The sequence below is a fragment of the Falco punctatus genome (assembly GCF_963210335.1).
Source record: "Falco punctatus genome assembly, chromosome: 7".
NCBI lineage: Eukaryota > Metazoa > Chordata > Aves > Falconiformes > Falconidae > Falco > Falco punctatus.
In genome coordinates, this window is record NC_137587.1 from 21,393,418 (window position 1) to 21,410,753 (window position 17,336).

The 17,336-nt window shown below is 41.3% G+C and overlaps 1 protein-coding gene across 7 annotated transcripts in view; it reads left to right on the top strand.

Moving 5' to 3' along the window:
* SMOC1 (SPARC related modular calcium binding 1) overlaps positions 1 to 17,336 on the top strand; it is a 158,696-nt gene that overhangs the window by 98,798 nt on the left and 42,562 nt on the right. For all 7 annotated transcript variants that reach the window (XM_080396519.1, XM_080396517.1, XM_080396520.1 and 4 more), the window contains 2 exons: positions 4,589 to 4,688; positions 7,244 to 7,291. In XM_080396519.1, coding sequence (XP_080252645.1) covers positions 4,589 to 4,688; positions 7,244 to 7,291 — 148 coding nt within the window. The remainder of the gene's footprint in view (positions 1 to 4,588; positions 4,689 to 7,243; positions 7,292 to 17,336) is intronic.

The window sequence follows — 17,336 nt, forward strand, 5'->3', positions numbered from 1 at the left end:
ACTGGCTTGGAACAATTTAGCTGTTTTTAGAGCAAAGGAGCACCTGGGTGCAAACAGAGTTCGGAGCCTTGCCTTGTGCTGTGAGTGTGGGCAGTAGTAACTCTGCTGTCTGCCCTCGCCCTCAGCAGTGCTATTCAAAAACTGGATGTCTTTTTTCTTCTTCCCTAGAAGTATTGCTTTGAATGCAGAAGGAATGTTTTTCTTCTCTTCTTCTCTCTGCCCTGCATTATGGAAGGAGCCAAGAAATGTTTGTCTGATCTGCGATCGGATAGGAATTGGTTACCAACCTCTTGATCTGGACAGTAGTGAAAGGCTGGTCTGAGCGTTAATGTTCCTGTGCTTGTCTAAGGCACTCTCAAGCCTCTTTTAGCAAGCTTCTTCCTATAAGTCTGTAAAGACTGGTTTCAGCCATCACAGAATTACTGCTTTGTCCTTGTTCTTTCCTATTTTCAGTTTATCTTTTTGAAACAGCCACTTGATCCTCCTTTGTCAAATGGCTGTAAAGGGATGATACTGCTTGCTTGTTGAGAGAAGGTTTGGTCTACTTGGGAATCTGATTCTGGTGTTGCCAGTAAGATAATGAAGAAACCCATACAGCAGCTCCTTTCTCCCTCAAGAAATTAAGATGCAGAGTCATCTGCCAGTGACTATAATGTTTTCATATTTCATTTCATAATGGACTTGATTGAGAGCAGGTGGCCATTCATGTGGCCAGTGGCTAGTATGTTAGCTACTGTTTGATTTCACGCATCACAATGGCAGGGGGGAATAGAGGAGCTACTGCTACAGTCTTTATTTGGGCAGTGGTGGCAGAGCATTTGTTTTTGGGTTTGTCCCTCATGCTTTTCATTCATCGGTTGAGATGGCATATCCCTCACTTACGAAAAATAGGAATGGTGTCCTCCTGCACAATCAGGGATTTGGGTGCTTGCAGCAGTTGAATTTTTTTTTTTTAAAGTGTAGATGTTACTGGGGAATCTGTTGGAAGACCTCAAGCGATTTGCAGGTTTTATTTCTCTGGTTCCCTATTATGTAACTTAAAATGTTCTGCTGTTGGGTAGGTGTATATTTGATATGTCAGACTCTGTCTTGTGTCTTTCAAGCAGTAATCATACAATTATTTAGACTGAGAAAAAACCTTTTAAAATAAGAGTCCAACTGTTAATCTAGCACTGTAAAGTTCACCACTAAACCATGTCCCTAAGCACTGCATCTACAAGTCTTTTAAATACCTCCAGGGATGGTGACTCAACCACTCCCCTGGGCAGCCTGTTCCAATGCTGGACAACCCTTTCAGTGAAGACATTTTTTCCTAATATCCAATCTAAACCTCCCTTGGTGCAACTTGAGGCCGTTTCCTCTCATCCTATTGCTTGTTACTTGGCAGAGGAGACCAACACTCACCTCACTACAACCTCCCTGCAGGCAGTTGTAGAGCCTAATAAGGTCTCCCCTGAGACTCCTTTACTCCAGGCTAACCAACCCTCAGCCTCTCCTCACAGGACTTGCTCTCTAGACCCTTCAGCAGCTTTGCTGCTCTTCTTTGAAGATGCTCCAGCACCTTTATGTCTTTCTTGTAGTGAGGGGCCCAGAACTGACACAGTATTTGAGGTGTGGCCTCACCAGTGCTGAACATTATGTGTCTGCAGATTGGTTAGCAATCAAGGTTTTTTGTATATAAAACTGATAACGTATTTTCTCTGACACAATGCTTAGCTTTAGAAGACTGAGCACCAAAAAAAGGCAAACACACTTTTTCTAACATGTATTTTGGTGGAGCCCAAATTAACTCAGTAAGTGAAGATTAGGTCCGTACAGTAAACGAGTGTCACTTTTACAGTTACTCTTCTGATTATAACAGTATTTAAAAATCTTGCTACTGTGGGAGTAGGATTAGAATGAGGTTGAATTTTGGGTGGAAGATTTAAATGAAATTAAGCAACAAAAACTCAAACCTGAGGTAACTGGAAACTCATAGGAAAAATTTAAAGTAAACCCCATAATTTTCAAGATTCTTTACTACAGGTGCTCTAGAATAGTTGACAGAACACAAACTTTACAGAGTTTGTGTTTACATGCGGTGTGTAGAAATGGTACTGGATCAGCTATTGCTTCTACATCTTTTTTTTTTCAATGTCATACTAGTGCTGTGTAAGTGATGAAAAGTATACTGTTTTTTTTTTTTTTCCTCAGCCCGGTAAGCTGCGAACTCTAGGCTGTAGACCACTGTTGCTATGACACCTAAATATGCTGAGACCTGGTCACATAAAATGATGAAAGGTAGCATCTCTCAACGCAAAGATGTCCAGGAATGCCAACTGCAGTTGTTTTTGAGGCTTCTGAAGTGTCCATTCTTCTTGGGTAGTTGTCTGGCCTTTAGGATAAGGGCTGAGATTTGATTGCTGCTGTTATGCATAGTAGGAAAGTCCTTTGGTGCTGCAGAACATGCGGGTGTTGTGAAAGTGCTGTCAATCTGAGATTTTATTTTTTTTGCAGGGGTAAGAAAGGGTCATGGCCTACCAGTCTAAGGAAGACCAGCGTTCCTTAGCTTAGTTATTTACAAAATTACTTCGCTTTTAAAGTGCTTGGCTTGCATAAATGAGTGTCTGTAATTGGTAGGTCTCAACTGAGATGAGTTGCATAACGTGCTCCTAGTTAATGCATCTATCCTAAATTTATGTCACTGTTTTTTGGACTCCTCTGCCTTGTACTTTGTTATTTTCTGAAGGTTTGGCTGAAGGAATATCAAGTCACTAGTACTTGCATTTTCTTAAATGTTGGGTATGCTGGATTTTTTCTCTAATGTAACATGGAATGGTTTTGCCCTATGAATTCAAGACCCTATCCTGCAATTTGTCTCTATCTCTGGGTAGGATTTTTATAATTAATGTTTAGATGTAAAGACAGTTTCTTGTACTGTTGGGAATGCAATAATGTGTGTGTGATCAGCAAGGATAAATGCTAAACACAGAAACTCAAGCAGTTCCATCACACTCATTTTGAATGTGCAATTGATTATATTGAGCAATAAGATACTTGCAATTTTATTATTGCTAATTATATTCACAGTGGTTTTGAGTAATTTGCAATTAATTTTGTGATATATTGAGAGAATAAAGATGGAAACGTGCAGATAGCAGCAACAGTGACTTTAGTAACATGAGTACATGAGAGTATTGTTGATTTTGGCTGCTAAAAGTGAATTTGCTCAAGGCAAAATGATTGATTTGCACTTTAGTGAAACCAAAGATAAACACGTGGTACCGCGTTATAATTGCTCTTAGATCATGTTTTATGTGATACTCAAAGCCTTTTAAAAAGACTGTCGTTAAGTCTCTGAACAAACTCGGCTACCTTAGGGAATCGAAGCCAGCTGTCAGCAAGGGAGAATGGCTGGTTTAGGTCTGAAGGATCCCTAATGAAGGGAATGGTGCAAACACCCCATCATTCTTCTGTGTGGAGAGGACCGGAATGGGAAATTGGCTCCAGTGAACTTGTTTGGAAAAAGAGAGAATGAGCAGAATTCAATCTAGAAGTAAAAGACAGGTTCTGAAGTAATCTCATTTTGTGGCTTGTTTTTCAGAAATTTGAAGGACCCATCTCCAGCATATAGTAACGTATGCATTTCTGTACCATTCCACAGTGGGGGATCGTTCACTTTTTTCTCAAGGGAAGTCAAAGGCATCCCAAATTCCATCCAAATACTGACCACTCTGTGAAGCTGAGTAACCAGATCTGTTAAGCTGGATGAAACTATAGTGCCACTGAACTAATGTCTGCATAGATGTTACCAAGACCAGTTTGCTAGGTTGAGATTTTTCTGTTCTGCCTTTAGAGGTCTTCATCTGAACTAGTTCATTCTGGTATCCTTCCATGGTGAAGGGCAACTCTAGAAGTCCAGGTCAGAAGTAGAGCTTTAAAGTTAAACAAGATGAATCTTACGCTGTGTACCTTTTGGCTCATTAGAGTCTCCATCAAATGTTCTTAAGACCTTGTCAATATATGAAGAGCAAGCGTGTTGGATCTCGCTCCTACTGCCTAGGTTGACATAGTAACAGGAGAGAGCTTAAATCTATCTGGAGAAGGTTTGTTAACATAACAAGTCAGTGTTGCATTTTTTCCAGCCTGTTTTAGTGAACAAAATGCTCTTGAAATGCCCACAGATGCTGTTCTCAAGCAGTGGCTGTGGAATTGGGCCAGGGTGGCATTTTCACATCCCAGATGGGATGAAGTGGGACAACTATTTAGTGGTAAATAGTAAATGGGATTTAGCAGAGGGTGGAACGAGCTGACACTTAACTGTTGCTTCCCCAAACTAAAGCGTTCTCAGCTGACGACTAGTAATTCTTTTGCCTCCTGAATTGCAGCTAAAGGAGTTGGAGTAGGAGAAATAACCTTTATTTGGGGAGGGAGGTGAGGTGAGAAAGAAAAGATGATGGTATCAGACACTCCTCTGTGTGACATCCTCACTCTGAAGCATGTGTTTGTGATGCACCTGGACTGGAACTTCCACTAAGATGCTGGATTATAATAAAAGTGGTGGGTGATAGTGAGAAATGAAATGCCTGCTCTTTGTTTTATTAAACAGGTGCAGTGCCATACCTACACTGGATACTGCTGGTGTGTGACACCTGATGGCAAGCCTATTAGCGGCTCTTCTGTACAGAACAAAACTCCTGTATGTTCAGGTACTGTGGGAGTGGCTTTAACAAATACTAATTTAATAACCCAAGAGGGCTGGGAAGAATGTGTCCTGTTGAGAGTGCTTAATCTTTTCAGGTGACTTGGCCCATTTACCTGACTTAACAACTGTAGTTGTGCTTCTGTCTTCCTGCGTTCTTACTGGCATTTTGGAAGCTGCAAGGGAGCTTGGACTGTGGCATGCCCATCCTGCAGTTAGGGTACAGGCATTCCCTGCAAGGCTCGCGGAGAAAAAACAGCTGAGTAACAGCTGTGGTAGCCAAGGCAAGAGTCATAATGTTGCTGTGTACACCAAAGCCAGAGAATCTTGTAACAGATGGGACAACTTTTTTTCCATGGTATTTTAAAGAAGTGGTTCTTGGCCTGTATTTAGTGGGCCATGGAGTCATTTTGCCTTCAGAGTGACTTCAGTTAAAAGTTTGATATGGTGGTTCTGTGAGAAGCTGGTAGTTGTTGACTACTTGCCTCCAAATCTGGAGTCCTGCTGTTATAAGGAATTTGGGTCTTCTGATCGTGTTGTTCAGTTCTAGGATCCCCATGTTTGTTTCAAGGGGCTGGACAGCACTGGGCTTGCACCACAGCTCACAAGGAGGCCCAGAGCCAGGCCGTTACTCATGCATTTATTAAGTGATGTGCTTCTGTGCACTCAGCCTGATGCTGCTCTGTCGCCTGGCGGTTTACTGGGCCCAAACCCATACTTTTCTGTACTTAAACCAGAGTGATGCTGTTTGTTTTTTGTCCCCACCATTCAATATGGCAGCTCATGGCTCAAACGAGATGAGGGTGGGCTCTAGACTTTCGTACGGCCCTGATCACCTGTCAACAGTTGAGCTTGGTCAGCGGCGGTGAACAGAGCTGCTCTGGCAGCAGCACGCTAAGCCCAGGGAAGAGTGGGAACCTGTTCCGTGCTGTTCGGGAGAATTCAGGGGAAACACGTGAATTGTGCTGCCTCCCATGCTACCCACCATGCCCCCCCCCCCCCCCCCCCCCCCGATAATAAGTAAGAAAAGACAGCAAGCATAGGAGTTTGTTTCTGTTTCTGATGTGCTCAGTGATACTATATAGGCACTGCTGCTGTCTCTGGCTTCACGCTCTGCAACCTGCACCCCGTGGCTGTTTAATGTATTTCTTCTTTCACACCTAGCAGTGTTTGCTCTTTAGGTGGGAGCGTGACAGCAGTCAAACCTTTGGGTTTTTTTAATCCTTCTCACCTTATTCAGCGTACTCTTGGCTGTAAGGTTTTTGTAGTAATAACTTGCATGAGGGTTTGAGTTGAGTGGGAGAACTTTCTGAGAAGCAGTGAGTCAGTGTAGCTTGAGGGAATGCTTGGTGTTTCACAGGTACATGTAAAGAAAATGAGATTAATACCCTTTTTTAGTGTAAGATGAAATGCTATGGTAATTTGGCTTAAATCTTAGAATATGGCTTTCTTCCACAGTTCCCAGTATATGATTTTGGTAGGGCTTGGTTTAGAGTTTTGCTGATGTGTTTGTTTAGTCTTGAGCCGTTTATAAAATCATGTTACCAGGAAAGTAAAGTCATGGTGCATTGTAGGACACACAAATGTTAGGCCTATGATGACTAATATTGAGTATGTGCTTCTTACTTGTAATTCAGTAGCAGATCTGTGATGAACTGATCTGTGAGTGAAAGTGTCTGGACAATAGAGTTTGTTTAGGGTTTTCTTCACAAGATTCTTGAGCCTGTTGGAGCTGCCTCCTTTGGAGCTGACTTTTGATCCATGTTTCCTGGAAGGATCAGTAATCACTGGATCTGTTCAGTAATGGTGCACAGAAGAATCAGTTTCTTGTGAATAAAGCTTTTCTGGAAAAAAAAGTGTCTTGTCATAGATTTTTTTTTTTTTAATATGCACCTTAGTAATGGATTTGTTAAAAAAACCTTTTATTATCAGTTCAAGTTTCAGTGGAAAACTGTGTGATGATGCTCTAAAGTGAACTGCAGAAAGTGTAGAATCATATATGTTATGTTAAGATCTAAGTTATATTAAAAACCCCAGGATGTGTTCTATTCAAGTACATGCTGGATCTTGTCAGTGTCCCTTTTCAAACATCTGGGGATGTTCAGGGGTTGGTTGAAATACATTTTCTGCAAGTTGTCCCACTTAATCCCTTTCCTTTAAAATACTGCCCTTGCATTCCCACCTGTTTTTGATTTGTTCTTCCTGACATTTGCAAACAAAAGTGACTCTTACTGATCTTTCCTTTTTGCCCTTGGATTTATTCCAGGTTTCTTACTAGCACACTGCTCTACTGAGCTCTTTCAAATTGCTAGATCCAGCTACTAAAGATTTCTTGTCTATCCTCATCCTGATTTAACATCTTAACACATAAAACTTCCTTATGCTGGTTGAAGCCACAGCCCCTCTAAATCCTAAACTAAGCTGTTGGGAAGTGAAACAGACACTTTGTGGGTTGAGATATGGCTGTATTAATGTGACGTTATGTGTTCTGTGTGATCATGAAGCATCTAAATAGATGTCTTTTTTTTTTTTTTTTTTTAATTTCTTTTTCCTCCCCTTTAGGTTCTGTAACTGATAAGCCATCAAGCCAGGGTAATTCGGGAAGGAAAGGTGAGTGGAGTCCTGTGCTTCAGCAACGTCTTTTGTAATAGCAGCTGCCCAGCCAAGTCCCTTGAGATAACTCAAACCTGGGTTCTTAACCAGCTTGGTGTGCAGGAGGCTTATGTACCTTTGGACCTCCCCCTGCAGCAGGAGGAATAAGATGGTAGTCTGTTCATGTACCACCCTGTGGAGTACAAAATGGTGTGCTCTGTGCTTATCAGCTAAGATGTCATATGTGAAAGCAGAGCTTCCCAGAGGGGCGGCTGGCACAGAATAACCTCTGCTTGTTCACCTTGAAGTTAACTACTGAGTGTTTCTCAGTAAAATCCCTAGAGATTAGGAAGGCTGTCAATATGACTAGTACACTGGATGTCAGGAGTGCCAATGTCATGGTTGTGACTTTATATGTGTTGAAAGGTGGTATTTTTAACAGAACATAAAACCCTCTGGCCAGCTGGAGCAGTGCTGGATTAAACCCTAGCCATGCTTGGAAACCTCACTGTTTTGTGCATTTGGTGTTGGTCCTCCTTTACACTCCTTTCTTTGGTCCTTGTCTTTCCTGAGCAAGGCACTAGATGTGTTGTTGTTCTTCTCCTGTGTGTATTCCTTACCTGTGTCCTCTGATTTGCATTCATTGAAATAGTCTTGGGAGGGGTGACCGCTGAAGTATACATCGAGGAGTAGTCAAATTTGTCTTCAGACCTTCTCCACACCCTGATTTTCAGTCATGCTCCCCTCTACCCCCACCTCCGGAGTCAACTTTTGAGTTTGACTCCTTACTACAGCACTGAATGCATCCTCAATTCCTGCTGGTGAGGATGAAGGCTGTTTCCTAGGAGAAATTCCTGTTTTGATAATCTGATGCAGGATTTTTACTGCTCTCTAAACCAATTATTCCTGACACTTCAAAATACAGGAAAATGCCTGCCTTGACACTAACATTTAATTTGAAGATCATCTTCCATGCTGGGACTGCCAATCCAGTCCTGAAAACACTTAACAGGAATTAGAGATTGCTGCGTTACAAGCAGTGATGCATTTTTAGTATATCTGCTCTCCAGCCTATCGCTTGTGTACAGTAGCTTAGGAAAACAAAGATGCAAAGAAAACTGCTTAGTTAAAACTGAATGCTGAAGCCTGCTTCTTATTTTAGACAAGGTTATGTCTCTGTAAACCTGTAATTGTATTAATGTGTAATTGGCATCTGTATGCATTGTTATCTTTCTCTTAATGCAGTCATTGCTAGTCTAGCCTGAAGTGCAAGCAACTCCAGTTGCTCTTGAAATCTGCATTATTTGTGAGTGGGAGTTGTATGTAGGCTTCCTACCTGACTAGTCCTGGTTTGTTCTAGAATTGGAAACAGCTGACACTGGATTTCATAAGAAACAGGAGCAAAAGGGGTAAACATCTGAACTTGTTTTTCCCACTTCACTCCCTTTATTAACTCTGAGGTTGGAACATGCAAAAAAGGGAACTGTAAATGGAATGAATTAATCTAAAACTTGTAATATAAATTGATTCTTCTTGGAGGCTGCCTGTTTCAAGAACAGCGTACGCTTGGTCACATGGCTGCAGAAACATCTATGGAGTACCTGTCAAGAAAAGGGAAATGTTTCCCTTTGGGCCAGCATGCTTTGAGCAATCATGTCAGCTTGCTGTCCCCTCCAATTCTGAATGTGTTCATATCTGTTGGAAGCCCCTGCACAAGCCACTTCGACCTTTGTCGATCATGTTAGAAAGATACTTGTGAGCAATTGTTAAAGTCGTCTTTCAAAATCAAGAGGGTTTTTAGAAGCTGAAATAATTTGGTTTAAAATTTGGTGGTTTGGCTAGTGATGAATGCCTAATCTAAAAATGAATTTGTCTGTCTTATCAGTGTTTTTTCTTGACTTAAGTTACCCTGATTCAGAACTCCAGTATCAGCTCTTGTAAGCAAGTTGGAACCAAGAACAGCCTGGCTGCCTTGCAGGAAGGTGGTTGTTGGAGGTCTGGCTTCTCTGAAGACTGGTGGCTAGCCAGTGTGCATGTAACCATCCATTCTAGCTGAGTGTTCAGACTTTTTGCAAAGATTGCCCTTCGCAAGAAGATGAAAAGGGCAGGATGAGGAGGGGTCCAGCAGGAACTGGGTCAGTTATGACCTTTCTGTTATAGAGGCACAGTTTTGAAACTTCTGACATCACTCTGGGCAACTGTCACCTGACTTGGGAGCTTTTGGCTTTTTCCCACTGCAAAGCAGAGTCCTCTTTCCATCCCTGAATTAGGGTCTCTGAGTGAAAGAGTATTATCTGGCATGGAATAGGCACTTTTGGGAAGAAAAGGAAAAACTAAGACTCTCAAAAGTGATTTCTTTTCTCCTATTCATACAGGAATGTAAAATATGGAGCTAATAAAAGGCACCAGCATCACACAAAGTTTAAGTCTTCAGGGCAAAATAGTTTTTTGGATGGAGGCTGCTCTGCCTTAGAAACAGTGCAGATGGGTAGGCTTAAGCTTTTGGGTAATAAATGAAGGCTTTATTAGCACGTTAGCTCTCCTTTAGAAGAGACGAATTAATGCTGGAAAGAGAAGAAGACTGGTTATCGGTAATAACTCTCCTCCAAATGTTTCCATCCTGTTTAGCCCTAATTTCTGGGGGTCAATAGGTACGATGGAGTCACCAGAAGATGTGAGGTAACGTGATTCCACTCACAGGTTCTGTCACTACTGTGGGAAAGAAAATGTAATGGCTTTATGGTCACATGGCTTGGCACGTAGCTCCATAAGTGGCTCTGTGAAGCTTTATGCAGAGAACAGGCAAGAGTGCTGGCAAGAAATCCTTTTTATTTTTGAATCCCGTGCTCTGGTTGCCCATGTTTACATTGCTGCTATTGCTGTATGATGCAATGCCAGTTACTCATACGATTTGCCCTGTAAGGTAATTTAAATCAAATTAAATTGGCACTAAATGTAGAATTTTGAAATAGCTATAATGATTTGTTCTGTGTCTGAGAAGTGCTCTGTTGCTGGAAGGCCCAGCGAGATGGAGGCGTGTTCATCTGAGGTGGAATGGAAACCCAGGCTGTCCAGGACATACTTAGTGTGTGGACTTTGCAGCTCAGACATTTACCACTGTTCTTTCTATGCCGAATTCATCCTGTAAGTGAAGAGCAAGTTTCCAGGACCTTTGTTAGAGTATGCAGTTACTCTTGGTTGGGATTAGGATATCCAGAACCTGCCAATCTCTGTTGCTGTCTGTTCCTTATTCTGACATGTTCCTTGTACTATCCTTTCTTGTAAGGAGCTTCTTGCCCTAATTTACTGCAGTTGCTGCTTCATTTGAAAGGCCAGAGAGACTTGGAAGATTCATACTGTCCCCTAGAGAGCTGGATCTCCCCCCTCTCTCATACTGTGAGGCTGTTAATGTTTTAAGAAGCAGTGAAAGGCATCCTTGGAGCCAACATGACTGGATTTCTTCCCTGCCTAAAGAATGCAGAATGTTCCTTCCTAGCCAAAGGGAAATTGCGCCACACATTTGAAACAAAACAAGCAAACATGAAACAAAACAAAACCTTATTTTCTTTATCTGAGGAATGCTGGGGCTTAGGAGCTCAAAGCTACAGATTTGGCATATTGCAGCTATGAGTAGTGTCTTTCACAGTCACCAAGCAGGTTTTAAAAAGTGGGCTCATTGGGAGACAGAGGAATGTAAAAAGCAGCCGTGTCACTGCTTATCTCCATAAAGTCACTTGGTCTTCCTTCTTAAAACTAGAAACTGAGTGAATTAGAAGTGGAGAGATTGGGAGAGTGAAGAGGGAAAAAAAATATCTGGGAATAGTGGTTTGTTAGTGGTGGTTAACTATTCTGGGCGTTGTGTGAGTAGTTGATACAATTTTTAAATCATCTGAATAAAGGAAATGGGAAAGGAAGCTTGGCTCTATAATCTAGGATTAAATAATGATGCAAGTATACAGGGTAAATATGGGCTGGATAAACTGTCAGTGTCAGTCATGAAGAGTCTTGAGTGGTATGAACTTTTTCTTTTATAAAGTCTCTTGCACTGTGTAAAGTTCAAGACCTGCTTTGACTTGCCTTTTTCCCCTATTGCAAAAGGTGGCAATAACATCTGCAATTCGCTGAACCTGGGGCAGGTACAGTAATGTTGCTGAAATGAAAGTTCTGATGGCCCCACAGAAGGCAAAGCCTGGGCTGAGTTTGTTTTACACTTGCTATGTTACATGTAGACATGACTCTTGTATGGTGTTGTGAAAAGCTTTGCCCAATGAGTTTGTAGCCTACAAGAAAACACTGAAGTAATTTGAGGAACCCAAGATGAACAATTTAAAATTCCTGTCAATTAAACATCTAGAATTGGGTTCCTTTTTGTGGGTTTAACTGTGAGAAACAGGCTTAAAGGCAGGCTTCGTTGCAGGGAAATTCTCTGCTGCAATTGTGGGCAACTTGGCCCATTCTGTGGTGCTCTTTCTGCTGTTTCCATGGGTCTTACCTCTAGAAAATGTTAATGCAGCCAGTAGACTAAGCAATTTGAATCAGTAATGAGCCATTAGTCTGACTCAGTAATTACACTAAGCAGTAAAGGGTGAATGTTCTCCTCGGGCAAACCCAAGTGGAGGATGGCTTGTGCTGATGTAGATAAATGGAACCGTTTGTACATGGAGACCTGGAAGCTTTGTCTGCTGGTGGTAAGAAGTCAGGTGCAGCTGGCACTAATTCACCTGCTGTCAGCTTGCAGGGAGGGGAGCATGCTGCCTCCACAGGTGTTAGTACATTAGCCTATGTCTCAGAATACAGATAATATCTTGACAAAATCATCAAGTTGAAGTGTGACCAAAACCTGAGACTGGGACTTTGGTTTTTGTCTTCTCTAGTTCTTTCTGGAGTTAACCGGGTACTGATCAAATCTGAAACAGAGCTGTACTGTTACACAAACCAAGCCTCAAGTGCCCAGTTCTTCCTGCCTCTCCAACCTTATAAATACTGAGAAAAAGCTGTCGTATTTTTAGCAGCTTGTGGAGGGTACAGGAAAGATAGAGAAATATTGTTTGGCCTTTGTCAGTAAGGTGTAAGAAATATAAATTTACTGGGGCAGTATGTCTTCAAGTGATGGTTCTAGCTGGTGAGCATCATTTTATGATGAATTTCTTGCAGAACGTTAGGAGGTACTAAGCCCACAGTGCTACCCAAAAAGTTCTTCTGCATCTGTTATGTACTTATTTTAAAATAAGTAATATACTAGTTTATAAGTCTGGATGAGGGAGTATTTGCATGCAAAAATTACTTTCTGAACTGTTTAACTTTGTCACGTAGTATTCCTAGACTAGCGCTGACAAGTGTCTGTCAGGTCTTTTCTGGGTAAAATATACACATGTACACGAAGTGTGCACATACGCTTTGATGCTTCTGGACAGAGCTGTGTGTATAGTGTTGCTATGTGGAAAGTCAGACTGTGCTATGCATATATAATAAGTCTGCTTCCTGAAAGCAGCAGATTTGCTGTGCTCCAAGTCCTCTGGGTGTGCAAAAGCTTCGTTGTCCCACCACATGCTGATGGTGACAGCTTCGCAGTCTGTCCTGATAAAATTTAACAGGGGGCAGGAAATCATCTCTGGGAGAAACATGATTGTGTGCTGCTTTTCATGAAACTGGGATAAAAACTCAGGTGACTGAGAAGTAACTGGGAGAGATTAATGCAACAAAACCACTGTCCTGCAAAAGCCTGAGTGGTCCGTGAATTAAAAAAAATGCTGTTGATGGGATTTGTAGCACGTAGGATTTTGGTTAGCTCATATTTATATTTCCAAACAAACTTAGTGGTGGAATTGAAGTTTGCTTCTGTACTATAAAAATATCATTACTTCACACTGGAGAACCTACTGATTATAGATATTCAGAACTCTGGTTCCTATTGCTAATCCTATACTGTACATAATCTACAAAATTGTTTATTAAATTCCAGTTAAATGTAACTGTAGGAAGCAAGTGATTTTCACAGGTATGGCAGATTGTAGTTTGCCATTATTTACAGATTTTGTAAGACAGAGAGAACCCAGCTTTTAGTCAGGACTTGTGATCATTTTTTGTGAGAACAGAGGAATGTAATTTTACAAAACTGCGTATACTGAGTCACTTTTCCAGAGTAGTGCAGTATTGTAAGAAACACTTAGAGATAGTCATAAATCAAACAGATTTTAGAAATATTAAGGTCTAGAAGAAAAATTCAACCCCAAATTTGCTACATAAACAGTACAATTAAGACCAATCCTTTTGGGTCCCCTCATCACTGACTTGTCTGAAATTGTTTAGTTTTCATTAAGACATTTTTTTTGTGGGCCTCAGAACATATGTATCAAATTTGAGACTGAAGAAAGTTTCATTGGCAAGTTTCAGCAGAAGGCAAATTCTGTTTTAAGGTATATTTTGTTTGATATAATGCAAGAATTCTGCTTTCATCTATAAAGCAACAGTTCTAATCGGTAGGTTAGTCTATATAATATGACTTAATAAAATTGTAGTTTACAAGTGTTATTATAGCAATCTACAGACTACTCATGTCTGTAATGACTTAAGGACAGCTGTAAAGGTTTTTAAATGATTAAGTCATAGTATTGAGCAGCCTGGTGAGTAAATCTAATAAGCAGGCTAACAATTGATTAAGCCACATCTGTTAAGGTATTATTAACTGTTTATGTGCTATACACAGATTTCTGGTGTCTGACCAATTACAGCGTGCAGAGAAATGGAATTGTTCTGGGGGTCTGTGGGTTGTTTTTGTCATTTAAATACTTTGTAGCTATGTGGCCTCAACACCTTTTCTTTTTTAAAGAGTTGTTAAAATTCTTCCCATGCTCTTTGAGTGTCTAGATCAGCATGCCAAGATGTTATACTATTACACTATGTATTTCTTTAGATCTTTTAAAACAGCATCATTATAACTTTGAAATTAATAGTCCTAGTAGACTTCCTGGCTTCTGTAGCTGTTTCTTAAAAATAAACCCGAGGATGAATTGGAGAAATTGCTGGGTTTGCAGTTAAGTGAAGCTAGAAGTTGTTTTCTTGTAGCAGCCTAACATGACCCTATTTTGCTTGAGTATTTGCATCCTGCAGAAGAATCTAGGCATCTTAATGTTTTTGTGTCATTTTCTTTCAAATCAGCATAATGCACCAGGAAACATACTTTGTCCTGGGTGCAGGGGTTCAGTTGAGGGATTGGAAGTACTTTCCTTTCAAGTCCTTTGCTCTGTGAACTCTGCCAGGATTTCTCTGTAAGAGAGAAACTGTAAAATTGTGATGGGAAAGCTTGGACGCATACAGAGCGTGTGTGCTGGTAAGTAAGGTAGGGGGGAAGCTGAAGAGGCAACCACGATGTTTGTTTGAGTTCCTGAGACCACACCTATGGGAATCAAAGCTACTTTAGAACAGATCTAGCTGGAATAATGGCTTGCCTCCATACAGTCATCTGGGTTTTTGTTTTATGTTGACAGCAAGGGACATGTATTGCAGAATGCTTTGATGAATGCTAGGGACTGGAGAAGTTTTCCTGACAGACTGAATTACTGTGCGCTATGTCTGTCTTTTATTAGATGTCGCTGTGCTCGGATGCTGATGAGACTTTTAGGTGCTGCAGCAAAGCAGTTTGCAAGTGTAAGGACTTGACAAGTTTCATCTTGACTATTCAGCTGCTCACAAATATGCCTTTAAATGATGATAGTTCTTAAGATCAATTGTCTTGGGCTCGTTTTGAACAGTCAATCTGTAGATGTCTGGCAGTCTATAAGGCATCTTTGAGGAATGACCTTCTCCTTTTAAAATAAAAATACTTTTATTTTGAGAATGTGGTGTCACTTGTACATTGTATATATTTTTGAGATGTGCTTTGTTTTATACATACAGATTTCTTTCTGAAGCACATTAGATCCTTTGGAGGTCCTTCCAGCGCTACTCTGTTACCCTGCCTATTCCTTCATGTAGGAAAACTATTCTTCAATTTCATAATCAAATAAAAAAAAATCCTTTAGACTAAATTCAGATCCTGGGGTGAACTAGCTGGGGCAATATAGTTAGAGAGCAGAGTTGTGCTCACTCACTAAAGCCCTGAACCTCTACTCTGATTCTGGGGGGGGGGGGGGGGGGAACCTACAGAAACAAGCAGTGAAAAAAATACAGTTAGTTTTTTTTCCCCTTTCCCTCATTTGCACACATGCACTACAGACGTAGCAGCGAGGTATCCATTCTCTTTGCCTGTGAGGAAATGAAAAGGCGTATTGTAAGCCCAGGACTAGTCTGGTTGTCAGCCAGGAATTAGTCCTCTAAAGGAGAAAGGGAGAGGGGCTGGTGAGAGAAGAGGCTGGGCAGGAGGAGGGGGGAGCTGGAAGGGGAAAGTACACTTTGAGGTAGGTTCAATGCATGTGGCTTGGGGTGGAAGGGGTCTTATGCTTCCTCAGCATGCAGGTGTCGTAAGAAAGGAAGGGAGCTTGTGTTCTTATACATGGCCATGTGTCTGGGGGAGCAGGGTCAAAAATTTAGACTATTTACTTAATCCCTTGGAATGGCTTTTTTCTCTTCTGTTTTCTTTTTGTGTTTAACAGACTGCTTTACAGGGGACACGTGTGGTAATTAACACATGCAGCTGTAGGGCTTCAGCCATATGTCTGAATTTCAAATGGCCATTGATCTGGGAAATTTGCTGCCGTCTCCACCCCCCACTTACAGGCCATACTCCTTGAAGATGTGGGGGAGTTTATAGAGTCTTTACCTTGAAGAGACCAGAGCTGGAAGGAGAGGAGTGAAAGGGAAAGTGTGTGATGTTGCAGAGACAGGGAAGAGAGATGGTGAAATTCCAATCACACCCTTCATGCCCCTTGCCCCAGGCCACCATATATTTCAGGTAGCTTCTAAAACATTCCCAAAGCTAGGGATCTGATCATTACTCATATGAAGCTTGCATAACATAACAATTGTTAATTTTTTTCCTTGTTCAGCAAAGCAGTCTAATATCAGAATCAAATATCGTTGTGGGATTTTTCAGATGTGCTCCCCTTTCTACAGCTGCAAGTATCTGGCCTTTTACACAGCCTAGAAGCAGCAAGGTGGAGTTGATTGTGGACTCTGAGCAGCCTTTTGGGAGAGGTAGTCAAGGATGGTGTGTGTGTTGAGGGGGAAACAGGGAATACTTCACATCAAAGCAGAGGCTTCTGGAAGAAGATGACATGATATTGTAGGTAGAATCAAATGAGAGAGGCTAAACTAAACAGTCCTACGGTGGTTGTTGCTTTTGCCAGCAGTGATCAGGCAGCTGTTGACAATGCTATAGAACTTCCTGCAAACTTCTCTCCAAGTCTGGGATGATGTCAGGTGCCAAAATCTTGCTTTGAGATATGGTGTCTTAAGTGAAATATTTCTTTGTGTGGAAACTTTTTTGCTCCCTGTTTTATTTCAAATGTCACTCAAGGCAGTGAGCCAAATGGAAGATGGTTCAAAATTAAGATACTGTGGTTTAAAATCCTGCAGTATCTATCATACTTCTAGTGCTTACAGGGTAAGATAAAAATGTATGTTTCCACCAAGTAGGAAGCTATAAAAAAAGTAAGGCTCTCTTCCTCTACTTCTCCTTCCATCTATTTTTAAGCTTTCTCAGTGCTGGCTATTGCTGATTCCTTGATCTCATCACTCCAGAGTCTAAGTAACACTGACACTTTGAAGTTTGTTTCTGCTCTGGAGAAAAACCCCCAACAAACATTCCTAATAATGTGAACCCCAACTCTTGCTGAAGGGGGACTGTGATTTACCCAGCCCTTATGATATTGCTGCTGTGTTTTCCTGTGTTCTGCCTGTCCTCTCCGCTTCCCCTGTGAAGCTTAGTGCCAGGGTTGTCTGGAGCAGCCACGTACCACACTGCCTCTTCTGACTTGCCTCCCTTTTCTCCCTTTTTTACTATGGGCTCTGCTTCTTCTTGGGACAAGATGTCATGCAAATCCGCAGAAGGGATATTAGGCCCTTTTCCAAATAATTTCATTGTAACCAATATTGATATGCACTTAGATACAACTTTTGTTACACA